This window comes from Ixodes scapularis, unplaced genomic scaffold, assembly GCF_016920785.2.
Source record: "Ixodes scapularis isolate PalLabHiFi unplaced genomic scaffold, ASM1692078v2 PGA_scaffold39__5_contigs__length_11793443, whole genome shotgun sequence".
NCBI classification, from domain to species: domain Eukaryota; kingdom Metazoa; phylum Arthropoda; class Arachnida; order Ixodida; family Ixodidae; genus Ixodes; species Ixodes scapularis.
In genome coordinates this window covers 1,794,427-1,809,205 of record NW_024609867.1, presented here as the reverse complement: position 1 = coordinate 1,809,205, position 14,779 = coordinate 1,794,427, and the positions used below count along the sequence as shown (strand labels likewise).

The window sequence follows — 14,779 nt, the reverse complement described above, 5'->3', positions numbered from 1 at the left end:
TTGAAGAATGTTTTTAATGTCACCCCTGTACATAGTTCGAGCGCACTCTTATTTGTTTCTCAGGAAATCGTTTTGTGTGCATGTGGATCAAGCTCGATCCCTTAGCTCTCAATCGTTGTGGCTATTAGTTTTGAAAGTAGCTAGGCTTGGAGCAGAACCAGTCTACGGTGTAAAAATCGAACTCAATCGTAGCTGTTGCAACTATTATTTCTTAAAGTAGCTGGGTTCGTGTAGAGCCAGTCTGCAGTGTGCATGTCAAGCCCGATCGTAGCTGTTGCGGCTATTAGTTGTGAAAGTAGCTGGGCTCGAGTAGAGCCAGTCTACGGTGTGCGCGTCGAGCGCTATCTTAGCTTTTCATCTAAATTTTGTGAAAATAGCTTGCTTCGATTTGGGCCAGTGTGCAGTGTTGATGCAGGCCACCCGATTTTCCGGTTTCTTGTCCCTGTGCTTCTTTCCAGTAATTAAAAGAATACCATGCTAAGTAGCAGGTGTGCTAGGGTGATATCAAATTTAGTGAGTGTATGCCGGTCGGTGCTTAATAGATGGTACTAGCTTACTGCTCAATATGTGGAAGCACAGGATGACTTTTTATTAATTGTGTTCCAAAAAAAATGAGACGTTTACAATTCCCTGTAATGCCGAATAAGACTGCAGCTCTTAGCGGGATACGGAGAGGAGGGTATTGTTTGTTTATAACATATTTCTGGGACGCGGATCGAGTGGATTTGGGGATGAAGAAACGACATACAGCTGTCAAGCTGCCATCTTTTTTATCAAGCGGGAAGAGAGGGGGAAAAATACAAACAATAGGGTAACGGCTGCACGACCTTAGCGCTGGATTCGTGGCGCCATCTGATAATGGTCCATTACACTACCAACAGGTACGTTCCTCCTCTGTACCCTCCCCTCCATCCTCCCTCCACCCCTTCCCTCCCTCCTCCCTTGTGACCTTCACGAGTGACCTTTGTGACGTCACCCGTGACCCTAGTGACGTCACATGTGACGTCATTGTGGGAAACGTCCCAATGTAACACAAAGTTACGCCAGCACCGACGCCGTTCACTCCGGAGACGGGCGCCTAAGAGCTGCACTCTAAAAAACATTCTTCATGTGGGCAATGCGCATCTTGCAGGTGTTGTGGAAGCTTGCCGCAGTACATGTGCTCCGCAGCTGTGAGCTCAGCTATGGCCGCGAGTGAATACTACCTTTAAAATGAGCTAGATGTAAAAGCACCTGCACATACATATTTATGTAACAGACTCTCAGCTTTGTGTGCGCATTCGTTTGTCTTGGCATCTCAGTACAGTGGACCCAAAGAAAAGTGGTCCCAAAGGAAATGAGGTTCAAATGCTTTGCTCGTCGCCTTTGGACCTACGGAGATGTAGATTTTTCGGCATAAAACATCAAATTCATGTGACTGCTTGCCATGTTTTGGCTTTACCTCATAAGCTTCTAGCCTGTGTATTTTGTGGTGATGGTGCAATGGAAATACAATAACCTTTGTATTGTTTGCATTACCTAACTCCTTTTTAAAATGTACCTTCTAGCATTTGAGAAGTGTACAAGATTAATTCTGCTATCGATAAGGCAGTGTACTTTCATTGGAATACCGACCTTAACTTTTAACTGAAATGACATGGCCCAAAGTTTCAGTGTTCTTGAATCTGCACAGATCCTTCTTGCTTTGGAGAGAACTTGCTGGAATGTTTCCTAGAGTGGCCCCAGTATTTAGCATTTGCATACCCAAGATACAGTTTTGAAATCAATGTTAGCTTTGTTAGTAGAGCCCCCAATCATGCCATCCTCAAAAGGCTAGACTTGTCTGCATCAAATGGCACATACTGCATTCTAGATATTTGTAGAAACAGCAGTAACATGACAGCTCACTGGTCCTGTGCCTGTGGAAGAGGGCTCTTTTTACATTTTCTTGGGTCATTGGATATTGTCTGATTGCACCAAGTGCATTCATTGTTTTGATTTGTTTGTAATAAAAATTTTCAATCCAGAACTCTTGACAACTTCTATAATTTAGCCGGGAAAATTAGAAGTGCACAAAATTCCTTGAGCTCCTAAAAGGTGTTCTTGATTGTATTAAAATGTTCAAATCCAGAGCTCTTGACTACTACTATATTTCAGCCAGGAAAATATGAAGTGAAAAAAATTGATTGAGCACATAGAACGTGTGCTTCATTTTTATGTACAGTAAATACAAATGTATAATAAACTTGCCCTTGTGGAAAGCGTCAACTCTGCAGCTAAAAAATTTTACGTTCTGCAAATTCTTTTTTTTTTTACTTTTTGTCTTGTGCGTAGCATCAGTTGGTACCGCGAGTTCAGTACGAATAGTATGTATGATCTCTATGGAACAGATGCCGTGCTTTCTTTTTAGCAACTTTTGTGATCTTGTTAAATTTCTCTCGAATTAGGCGTTTTCGTTTCTGCATTTCGTACACCAATTGATACTTTTTATCTTTGCACCAAATTACATTCGTCTTTACCCTTGAAGGAAAGGTAAAGACGTGCTGTTCCTTTTTCTAAGCAAAAGGAACATCACTGTACGTCCCGTACAGTGCTGTTCCTTTTTCTTAGAAAATGCATCGGCACGAACGGACGCTTTTATTTGGCGTACGCACTCAACGTCGACGATGGTGGTGACAGACACGTCAAGAACCGCGGCTTGCTGTCACTTTTGACGTGTAACCACGGTTTTCACGAAAAACACGACACCGTAGACTGTCGTGGTTTGTCGCTGCCCAAAACGACAGCGGCGTAGCAGAAGCAGACGACCCCGTGTCACATCCACGTCCGGATTCTTCGTTTTTCTTCGTTTTCCCTAGATTCCCTCGAGGCACCGCTCACTCCGTCGTAGGTACCGGACTCAAGTCCTGACTTGGCTGAGACGGTTCCGATTTCGTTTCGAGCAAGCGGCTCAACCGGCGTCTTACGCTGGGTCTCAGCTGAGACCCAAGATGAGACCACACGAGAAAACAAAATGTCGGACGTGGCTACCACAGCCACTACGCACCGGCTACGAGTCATTTTTACCGGGTGAATGCTTTCGTTAAAGCGAGTTTAGACTGCTTCTACGCCATCGACGTCTTCGACAGGAAAGCCTGCCACGACTGTTTCGTTTTCGGTTTGGTGGTTTCGCAATCGCTTGTTTTCCTGTAAGCTTGACTGTTCACCCATGTCCTGATGCAAGTGCTCAGGTAAGAAATAATATCAATAACACCACTGTTTAGTTGTGCTGTTTCGTAAAGGCAAATGTGAATAAGTTTGGCATAATTATAACTAATTTTTGCGGTTCGGTTACTGACACAAATGCCGCGCCATCCATTCAAGAGTGAACGGAAAGCAAGACGTAGTACGTAGTCTTATTGTTCAGACAATTTTCAAGTCGAGGATCACGGAGTTGGCCGAGGTACAGTTCCGAGGATATCCTTTCTTTGTAAAATGATGTGTTTCGTGTTTAAAAACAGTCGGAAAAGCAAACAGTTTCTCAAAATGTCAGCGTCAACACCCGACGGACGTCATGTTCCAAAACATTTTGGAAGATAGCGAGTAGCTTGGTACGTTATAGCAGTGTTTATGAACCTTCGCTAGGAATTGTTATGGCGTGGCTATATATATTTGAATCGAAACTGCGCTAGCATTTTTATTGTCTGTCGTGAACGAATCTCAGACATATTTCTCCACTTAAGGTGGTCACCAGCAGCGGAGCTCCTCGGAACCAACGTGGTCGGCATATGCTCACAGATCGTGAGGTGGTCGCCAAGTGGCAAGGAAGCACCCATGACCTCCACATGCTATCGCAGAGCTGTATCAGAGACAACTTCGGAGGAAAAACTTCAAACGGGCTCGTCATCGCGGATGGCGATCGGCTACGATGGCCGTGATTGATCGTGCCCTACCGCTGGGTAGACACGCCAGCGGAGTGCGCATACAACCAAGTACAGAAATCTGGAAAAAAAGTAAGGGTTAGAGGTAAGGGTTGTTTTTGAATTAGTTAGGTACAAGTACTAATAGTGCTGTCTACGAATATCTCGGGGCCAACTTTATTTAAACGGTCTGATCATACTCTGCTTGAAATAATGCGGCCGTAACTAACAAAATGTTTTCAGTACACTTCAAGTATAGTCACTGTTAGATCCTGGCCAGTAGATGAAGACAAGATAACATGAACTATTTATTAACTCAAGATAAAAAGGCTACATGACGCCGTGGCAGGTTTGCTGGCTGGTGTAGGCCGTTGACTGCATGCTTTGCAATGTTCCCGCGGTGTGGCATGGTCTTCTAGGTTTGGCATCTGTTTCCAGATGGTACCACCACTCAATACACAACACTCCTTCCCCCTAAGTGAACTCCTTCTCGAAGAGCTCGAGCCCCGTCTGATCTCTTCTGCCTGGCCACATCCAGAGCCGTATATGGGGAGAGTTTGGTCAGTCTATGATCTCGCCGCCGTAATGTTCTCCTCCCAAGTGAGCCAATCAGCACGCGGCGTAGAGCGAGAGGCATGAGCGCATGCGCGTGAACTCCCGGCTGCTCCCCCCTGAGTGGGGAGGGCCGCCATCTTCGATCATTCTCCCTGCGGAATGCGTGGGATCGGCATCTAAATCTCGATTATTGCCTTTTATATCGCTGGCTCTGGCAAGAAAACAACATTCTGTTATTCCTCGGTGGGTTAAAAAGCTAATAAATGAAGATTTTTCGGCGTATGGCCACAAACTTTTATTCAGCCGAAAAAGAAGTCGGCCCGTAGCAGACGACGCGTAGCCTCAACAGTGCTCTTCTCCGACCAGTCTCCGACAGCGTTGCTAAGAAATGGCGGTCGTCTCCTCTCTGCTCCCTTCTTTCTCTCTCGCTCCTTCGGCGCTCTCCTCTCTTTCATTTACTTTTCCCCTCTCCGGCGCCTTCGTATCCACACCCACTGGCCAAACTCTCCCAATATACGGCTCTGGCCACATTCACATCTTGCACTGGGCCCATCACCGACGTGTGCATTGCGCTGCCTGTATCCGTGTGCCCAGGTGGTTCAGGACGAGCACCTTGCCGCTCTCCGTGGCTGATGCTGTCTGTTGCAGCTCTCAATGCACCGCTCCTACACACTTCGTCGACAGAACGTCGCATGATAATGCCCTCCTGGGTGCGGGTTTTGTAGGAAACTGGACCCGTCTTTTCAACCACTGCCGCCAGTATCCATGAAGGGCCACTGCTGTAGCTGCATATGAATACTGGGTCTTCTGGTCGAAACATTCGTGACTTCGGTTGGGCTCCTTCGCTGGAATTCTCATCAGCTCCCTTCCTCAGGCTCTCAGTCAGGTCCGGGTGCAGTCGGTCAAGTATCTTCTTCAACCTCCTCTTCATCAGCATATCCACTGGGCTCTTGCCTGTCATCATGCATCGTGTTACATGCTGCTGTAGCAGAAAACTAGCCAGATGCTGCCCTCATGTTCCCTTTTACAATACGCTGTAGCGAATCTTTCGTTGTGTGCACCATGCGCTCTGCTTGTCCGTTAGTTGACGGGTGGACGGGTGCTGACGTGATGTGTCTGATGAGACCGGCTTTCAAGAATGTGCGGAATTCTTCGGAGGTGAACTGAGCCCCGTCATCCGAGACCACGGTGCTGGAGTTGCATTCCATGCGTCTACTGAGGTACGAGGAGGTGCAGGTCGTTATTCTTGGCAAGCCACGCACTTGATCACATGCTCTTTTATGTTTCTGTCCATCTTGGGCCACCACACATAGCTGCGGGCCAGAGCCTTCATTTGGACGATGCCAGGATGTCCGACATGGAGGGCCTCCAGCAACACCTTCCTGCCTTCTGGGGGAATTACGACCATGTTCCCCCAAAGTATACATCCTTGTGAACCGGCACCTCATGTTGTCGAATCTTGAATGGCTGAAAATTTGCCTCAAGGCCTCCTGGCAGCTAACCCTTCAGATCCCAGTTGAGAACCCTTCAAACGGTTTTCTTTGCTGTCATTTGTGCGACGTCCTTCGCGTGGAGCGGTGGATTGGATGTGTTCTTTAGAAACAAAACTTCTGGTGGAGGTGGCACCACAAACTCTGGAACGGTAAGTGAGAGGCGACTGAATGCATCGGCTTGTTGTATGTCCTTTCCAGGTCAATGATCCAAACTGTAGTTATAAGCATTCTGTAGGATCGTCCAACGCAACATTCGCGGAGACAAGATGTATGGCATTTGCTTTGCAGGTGTGAACAGTCCCAAAGGTGGTTTGTGGTGTTGTGATCTCGAAGGCAATACGGGTAGTCATAGAACTTCTTTACGCTTGCCAGCACTGCAAAGGCTTCTTTGTTGGTTTGAGCATAGCTTGGCTTGGTAGATGTCAATGTGCGGAAGTAAAATGCAACGGGGACCTTTTTGTCATCTTCCGGTCGACGGCCAAGTACAGCTTTAATGTATGTCTTATGGCGAGGCATCACAAGTGAGCACAAAGGGCTTTGTTTCATCATAATGGTGCAGCACACTTGCTGAGGACAGCAGCCGCTTGCGTTCGTTGAAAACTTGTTCATGAAGAGGCGTCCACTCCCACCGTGCCTCTTCGTCAAGTAGCTGACGTAGTGACTCGGCCACCGCTGCATTTTTCGTAGAAAGATGCGATAGAAGTTTAGCAGTCTTAGGAAAGCCTGTAGCTCCTGTTTGCTTGTTGGTACTGGTGCCTCATGAATCGCCTTCACCTTTTCTTTGGTTGGGTGCACACGCGTCTCTTCAATAAGAAATCCCAGGAACTCGAGCTGCGACACTTCAAAATGGCACTTTTCACTTTTTACCCTGAGTCCAGCATCAGCAAGACTGTGCAGGACTTCCTCGAGGTGGCCTGCCAACTCTTCTTTGGTGCTTGCACCAAGTAGAACATTATCGAATTATGACACAACCCCGGTGATCCCCTTCAGGAGGTCGTCCATGAAGCTCTGAAAGATCCCAAGATCAACATTTATTCCAAACCGTAGCCGCTTTACTCGAAATGCTCCTCAATGGGTTGTGATCGCTTGTGCCTCCGCCGCTTCTTCATCAACTACCAGCTGCTGGTAAGCTTTTGCCAAATCCAGTTTTGCTAACATCCTCCCCCCCCCCCCCCCGCCGAGAGTAATGCCAGCATGTGCTGTACCATGGGGATCGGGTACGGGTGTTGAGCCAGTGCCTTGTTGAAAGTGCACTTGTAGGCGCCGCATATTCTGATGTCTACAGTTGCCTTCATGGGCGTCACAATCGGGGTCTCCCACTATGGTTGCGTGACCGGCTCCACAATGCCTTGTTCAATAAGGCAATCATGTTCAGCGTCAATTTTAAGCGTGAGTACGAAGGGCATTTGCAAGGGTTTCATGCGGATTGGCATCATTGTAAACTCAAGGTGCAGCGATACTGGGGGTCCCTCAAATTTCCCAATCTTTTGCCCAAAATGCCATCAGACTGTGCAAGCACACCTTCAATAGACAGCCCCGTGACCTTATTTACCCCTAGAAGCCTGAATCCCATTGGTTTGAACCAGTCCATGCCAAGGAGGGTTGTCCACTGCCCCTGTGCTACTAGCAGTTTCAGGTCTCCTTCGAAGCTGCCGTGCTTGACATGAACCTTATACACCACCTTGATCTGCACCGTATTGCAATGGAAATCTGACTTGCGATTGAAATGGCTCACCCGGTACACCATCTTCTTCATGACCTCAATTGTTTGTTCTGGGATGATCGATAACTCTGACCCCGAGTCAACTTCCATCATAGCCGACGTCCGGTGCTTACATGTCTGCGATGCCTGTGGCGGGGCCAGTTGGTTATTATCGTACACATCATCAGATTGTGTGTCCAAGTTCAGAACGTTCGCCGTGGCTTTGGATCCTCTTGTTCCCATGGCCCGCTCTGCGGTCATTGTTTCATGCGACACACACAGTCGATGCGGCCGATTTTTCTGCATAAGTGACACTGGGCATCCTTAAATTGACAATACTCCCGTGCGTGAGCTCCTCCGCACCCATTGCAAGGCTTTGTTTTCCCGCGGTATACTGTTCTCTTGTCGGTTGCCTAAGCGTGTTTTCTCCTTCCTCTTAGTCCTGACGTATGGCAACGTCGGTTGCCACAGCTGGCTCTCCTCCCCTCACATCGTGGGTGCTTTGAGCCGCCGCTTCAGCTGCCAGCACTTCTTCCTGAGTGATCTTGAACGAGAGTTTTTTTTTTTTTTTGCAAAGAGTCGAGCTTTAAGAGTTTCATCCCTCAGGTCACACACGAGTGGATCTCACAGTGTTTCCGTGAGATTTGGAATGTTGCAGTTTTGTGACAACCGCCGTAGTTCCACAATGAACAAGGCCACGGACTTCTCGGGACCCTGATTCCGCCGGTAAAGGCATTCTGGCGTACAATCTCCGACGGTTGGCTGAAGGTCTTCGTTTTGGGAGTTGCCAACGCGAGTAGTGACTGTACTAAGTCAAAAGTGGCAGCTTCGCAAACGCAAAAAAAAACAGCATGTTTTCTGGTTGGGTTGGTGATATCGTTTACCTCGAGGTGGAAGCTGAATCTTGCCTCGTAGGCGTCCCACTTCTCCGGAAACGCAGGGTTGAATTCTTCTATCTGTCCCAGGGTCGCCATTTTTTGTCGAGGGTACCCGAACAAAGGGCGATGTTCACAAACCTTGTGCCTCAACTGTACGTTCCGACGTGGGGCCGTAAAGTGCGGCAGTCTCTATGCAACCTTATTCTCATCACAACATGATAGATCCTGGCCAGTCGATAATGACCGGATAACACGAACTATTTATTGACTCAAGATACAAAGGCTACGTAATGAAGACATGATAGGTTCACTGGCTGGCGTTGGCCGCTGACTGCGTGCTTCGCATTTTTTCCGCGGTGTGGCGTAATCTTCTAGGATTGCGATCCGTGTCCCAGATGATGCCACCACTCTACACACAACAGTCACCATGAAAAATCTATTGAAACTGTGGCTATTTCCAGAAACTTTCGATTAGAACACTGAAGTAAAAATTTTTGCAGAAAAAATGCGTGATTACATGCACAGAGACGTCAGAACCATTCAGCAGATTGGGGGGGGGGGGGGGGGCGACAGTGGTGGTAGGGGGGGGGGAGGGCAAGTTTGCGCCCCTCCCCCACATATTTTCGATTAAATTTCTGACCTGTCGGGGGGGCAGTCTCCCCCCCCCCCCCCCCGCCCCCCTATTTCTTTTCGACGCGACTGTACAAGAAGGATGTGATTACAACCATCGTGTCTGTGGTTGACTGTATACTGGTGGTTGAGGCGACGGCCATTTGCAGCGAGAGCTATGGTAAAATGCGCCTGATTCAGCTGTAGCACTTGCTATGTATCGCGGCGATAGTTTCATTGAGTCGCCCCGCAACAGAGTAACAGTCAAAGAAAAGAAAGTCTGAGTGGCAGAGGAGGGCTGCGGCTGCAAAGTTGGCAGGACTCTTCGTGGAGGTGCATTGACGGCACTTTTTAACATTTATGTTCACACACTCTTTGCATCAGCCTTGCCTGTTCGTGATAACGATGCCCTTTGCCTTTATCTTCATGATGTAGTTCCCATGTTTTGAGCGCACCTTCGGGGCTTCCTCGCCGAGTACGGGAAGCATGCCTCGACGCGAGCTCGGCCAGGCAATGATCAGTCGGCAGTGGCCCCCAAATGCATGCTCGCTGAAACGCTATCACCGAGACATCGGCCTTTGCGGTCCATGACATATGGATCCTAGCGTTGTTTACCAGTACTTCACTAACTCATAACTTTAATATGGATGGCGTCTGGAGCCGCTGGTCAAATAATTGCGGGATTCCAGTTACGCCTTGAACCGCATATTTACATTTGTTCTTCCGACACAATAGCCTTTCGCATCAAAACTTTGTCGGTGGCATATTGGAACTTTCTGCTCGTAGCACGCTTTACCAACGCCGAAATATCCCGTGCGTGCTGGTTGAATGTCGTCATCGTAAGTTTGGCACAGCTTTTCAAGTTCACATGCCAACAAACCAGGTAGTTTTGTAGAAAATATGGTGCACATCAGTGCATGTCCGGGAAATTTGTGGCATCCTATACCTTAGTAAGTGCTTCCATGTAGTGGGAAGTCAATCACCAGCATGGTGTGGGGCCCCCGTTCGTTTGCCGTCTGATAAGCAAGTTAGTTGCTTCGTTTTATGTGAACCACAGGCAGCCCAAGGAGTTGTGGCTACTGTTCGATACAGTACAGTCAAACGCACTGAAACGAAACTGTGTGTATGGGCCTTTACGCCGCTGCGCTTCCATTTTGGACCTGCAGTTTGTACTTTCTTTCGTTGTCGTTTCCACTCGGCTTTGACGTCAGTGGATCATAAATGAAGGTTGCTCACACATAAAAAGGGAGATAAATAGTTAGGTGTCTTGGTTGAATGTGCCTTAAGCAACATCGACAAAAGGCAAAAAGAAGGGAGATGATTGTAAGGACTGCAAAGGAAAAAAAAGCATTGATGCTGACTGTATGCCACGTCGGCGGTGGCATCTCTCAGGCCTGTACAAATGCAATGGTGCGCAAGGCAAACATTTTTTTTGCGGGTGCGGTCCTTACACGTGTTTATTACAGTAATGACTTTCACTTTTACTTAGCTGAGTCTGTAGAAGTCGTGGCATTTTTTATGATGCCATAATTTCTTTAGTTTTGGATGTTGCTAAAAGAAATACATAATGCAGAGGAAATTGTTTGCATACTTGGAACCAAAAAAACATTGAAGAGAACTAACAAAAACAAACTGTTTATTGTATTCACAAAGTAAAACTAAAACGGCAATGCCTCTTTGCCAAACTGAAGGCCCCTCCTCCCCTTTAAGGGCCTTGTTGTAGGGCCTTCCCAAGTAACGTGAACATTTTTTCTCCCTGTTCAATATAGAAGTTTGCTGCCTTTTTCATTATTTCGGCAGCCTCGCAGGCTGCCCTTGCTGCCCTTGCCTGCTCTTCCGATGCCCTTGCCTGCTCTTCCGTTGCCCTCAGTTTGGCAAGGAGGCACTGCCGTTCTAACTTTATGTTCTCGTGTTGTTGCTCCAAGATGTCTCTATAAAACTATTTGTCTGCAGTCCGTGTGCTGGCTGCCGAGCCTGCGGGTGATGCGCTGGGCTTCCGCACCGGTCGTGAACGAGGTGGTCCCCGCCGGCCCAGTGGTGCCGGTCGCCCTTCAGCAGCAGCTGCTGCCTCAGGCGGTTTCCCTGCCACAGGACGAGGCCCCTCCCGACGTAGCAGCGCAGCTGCTGCAACAGGCTCCACGGGTGCCTCATCCTGCTCCAGCGGCCAGTCCGGAAGCTCGTAGTCCTGGGTGTTTTCAGATTCCGGCACCTCGAGGAATGCTACCCCGGGGTCCACTTTAACTTCGTAGCTCAGGACTCGGTCCTCTCCTATCACCTCTCCTACCACCTGGTGCTGTGCTGGCCCTAAGGAAAATACACAAGAATGTCAGTCTTGTCACCCTTGTACATAATTTGAGAACACTCTTATTTGTATTTCATTCATGCTTTTTGTGTGAATTTGGATCAAGCTCGACTCCTCAGCTCTCGGCCATTGCCGCTATTAGTTGTGAAAGTATGTGGGCTTTAGTAAAGCAAGTCTACAGTGTGCAGGTCAAGCCCGAGCTTAGCTGTTGCGGCCATTAGTTGTAAAAGCAGCTGGCTTCATGCAGATCCAGTGTGGAGTGTTGATGCCGGCCCCATATTTCTGCTTGCTTGTCCCTACAACTCTGTTTTATGTCAAAAAGACTACCATGTTGAGCAGCAGATGTGCTCAGGGTGATTCCAAATTTAGTGGTAGCGTCTACTGGTCGGTGCTTAATAAATTTTACTCACTGTACACCATATTTGAACTGACTGCTCAGGATTACTTCTGATTTCTTTTATTTATCAATACTGTTCACCCTTTCAGGGTGGTTTTATTCCAGAAAGGCATTCCTCATGGTATGCAATATACATGTTGGAAGTGTTGCAAAAGCTTGACGTCAGCATATGCTCAGCAGCAGCGAACTCAGCTGTGACGGTGAATGCTACCTACAAAATGAGCGAGATTTCAGAGCACTAATCTCGCACAAGTATGTTTATGTAACAGACTGTCTCAGCTTTGTGCCTTCATTCATTTGACTTGCCATCTCAATACAACGGACCTGAGGCAAATGAGGTCCAAGCTTTGGGTTTGTGACCTTTGGGTCTACGTAGCTGTAGAGTTTTTAACATAAAACAATATATTTGTTTTGCTGTTTGTCATAGTTCGGCTTGACTTCATAAAAGTCTAGCCTGTATACAGTAGTCTTGCGATAATTCAAACTCGGATTTTACACTTCTGGTTAATTCAAACAAACTTCCTAAGTTTGAGTGTCTCGCTATGTTCTTAGTGTATCCATATGCCACTTAAACCGAATGCCGTTTTCCTGTAATTCATATGTTTTTGTTCTTGCAGCCCTTTTGTTGAGTGTGCTTCTTTCCGAGCACCGGTACACTGCAGAGGGAACATCCATGGAGCTGTTGCTTCTCCGCAATGCACCGGCGCTCGGTGATAAGCGCACTCAATGGGGCTCAGGCGGAAATTTCTACAGCAACTTGCGCAGACGCTGTGATCTGGTAGCATGGCCTACACCGAGCACTGGCACATTGCGGAGAAGCAACAGATCCATGGGTGTCCCCTCTGCAGTGCACCGATGCTCGGAAAGAAGTGTACTAAACGAAAGGGCTGCAAGAACAAAAAATATGAATTAGAGGACAACGGCATTGAATTTAAGTGGCATAGCATGGGCTAGTCACAACGTCCTCACAAGTTGCTATGAAAACTGTGGCGCAGTGTCCGCTTTTATTGCTCACGTGTCCCCCGTTTAATAGGTCACACTAGACAACTTCTTGACCCGATGAACAAACTGAATTTTGTTTTGAGTTGTCACGTGCTCTTTGAACAGCCCACAACAATGAACATTTTTGAGGGATAAATAAACTTTTGTCTTACATTTCACGAATGTTTCATGTGTAGCATACTTGGTTATGATCAGTAGGCCTATGTAAAAGAAAGCATGAAATATATTCTGTGTATGTGAAGCCACTCATAAGGCGAATCATATTTTTAGCTTCCATCATTATTTAGATAAATTTCTGATAAATCAAACAAAATTCATGGCTTCCTAGAGCTTGAAATCATGAGAGTATAATGTATTTTGTAATGGTAGGGTAGTAGAAACACAATCCTCTTTGTCTTGTTCGCGTTGCATGATACCTTTTTAAGATATACCTTCTACCATTTCAGCAGTGTACCAACCAAAGTCTGCTATCATTTTTCTTTCCCAAACTTTCAAGACTCGGCCAACGGCGCTTGCGATGTTCTGAAGACTGCGTCGTCCTCCCCATGTACATGTCGGCTCATAATCACCATCATTTTAATCTTGCATCTCACAAGATTAGGTCGTGATCTTACATCATCACATAATCACCATCACAAGATATGGCATTGCGGGCGTACCTTTCATGGGCTGCTGCCTTTCTGCAGTGCCGTGGTTCTCCTAATCCAATAATTACTATTATTATTATTGTTTATGTTATTTGTATTATCATCATTGATGAGCGCAGTGGTCTTTCATTGACATGCCTAGCTCGACTTTAACTTCAAGTAACATGGCTCAAAGTTTTAGAGTCCTTGGATGTGCACGGTTCTTTCTTGATCTGGGGAGAACACACCAGAACATTTCTTTGAGTGGCCCAGTATTTAGTACTTGCGAACTTCAGATATGATTATGAATACAATATTAGCTTTGCTAGTAGAACCCCTAATCATGTGAATCTCGAAAGGCTAGACTTCGTACAAATAGCAGTAACATGGCAGTTCACTCGTCGGTGTCTATGCCTCCTTCGATACCCAGAAGGTTGGGGCTCGTGGAACCGATGACCGCCAGCACAGCCTCAGCCAGTGGTGTCAGCGTGTGGTCGTTGCGCCCTGCGCCTGTGGAAGACAAGGTTCTCTTTATATTTTGTTTGAGCATTAAATTTTGTCTGATTGCAGCAAGCACGTTCATTGTTTTCATTTGATTGTATTAATAGCTTGATATCTTAATCGCTTCTATAATTTAGCCAAGAAAATGAGAAAGTGGAAAAAAAAAACGTCTTTAGCACACAGAATGTGTGCTTTATTTTTATGTGTAGTAAAAACATATGTATAGTAAACTCACCGGTCGTGAAGTGTGCTTTCTTCGAGAGGGTCAGTTCAGCGCGGCTGCGAGATTTGAGGTTTTGCCACTGCTTTTTAAGTTGCGGCACAATGCGCAGCGTCGATGGATGCCGCGAATTCATCACGGATGCGATCTCCTGCCATGCTTTTCTTTTAGCAGTTTTTGTAATAGTGTTGTTAAATTTGTTCTTAATTATACGTTTGCGTTTCTCGATTTTGTAAGCCAATTGAAACTTATCATCTTCGGACCAATTTGATTTCTTTACCTTGGGAAGCATCCGTGATGGACTGGCGACATCCATGTCTGCGTGCAGCAAACTCAGACGGTCGTCTGCTAACTTTATGATCGAAACATAATTATCAACTTTTATTGCAAATGCTTCCGAGAAAATACGTCCAGCGCATTTTTTTTCTTGAAAAATTGGGCGTCTAAGGGTACGCAGACATTTCTGTAGACACCTTTATTCGGCGTACGCACAGGACGTCGACGACGGTGGTGACAGACGATCGCGATAGGAAGCAATATGACAGCGTCGGTGCGCACTAAACTCTACCCAAAACCGCGCATCGGTGACTATTTTTTTTTCTTCTATTTTGCATGG

At 46.8% G+C, this 14,779-nt stretch overlaps 1 protein-coding gene across 1 annotated transcript; it reads right to left on the bottom strand.

Annotated features, from left to right (window-relative positions):
- Positions 1-13,836: 13,836 nt before the first annotated feature.
- Positions 13,837-14,479, bottom strand: LOC120841305 (nuclear apoptosis-inducing factor 1-like). Its single transcript, XM_040212168.1, has 2 exons — positions 14,179-14,479; positions 13,837-13,952 (listed from the first exon to the last, which is right to left on the bottom strand). The coding sequence occupies exons 1-2, from the start codon at positions 14,477-14,479 to the stop codon at positions 13,837-13,839; spliced, it is 417 nt and encodes a 138-aa protein (XP_040068102.1).
- Positions 14,480-14,779: the final 300 nt, after the last annotated feature.

Excerpts from the sequence above, each read along its gene's own strand:
- LOC120841305 (XM_040212168.1), bottom strand. The coding sequence starts at position 14,479 with ATGGATGTCGCCAGTCCATCACGGATGCTTCCCAAGGTAAAGAAATCA. Across the intron at positions 13,953-14,178 it reads GAAAGCACACTTCACGACCG|GCGCAGGGCGCAACGACCAC; the intron begins GTGAGTTTACTA and ends TGTCTTCCACAG.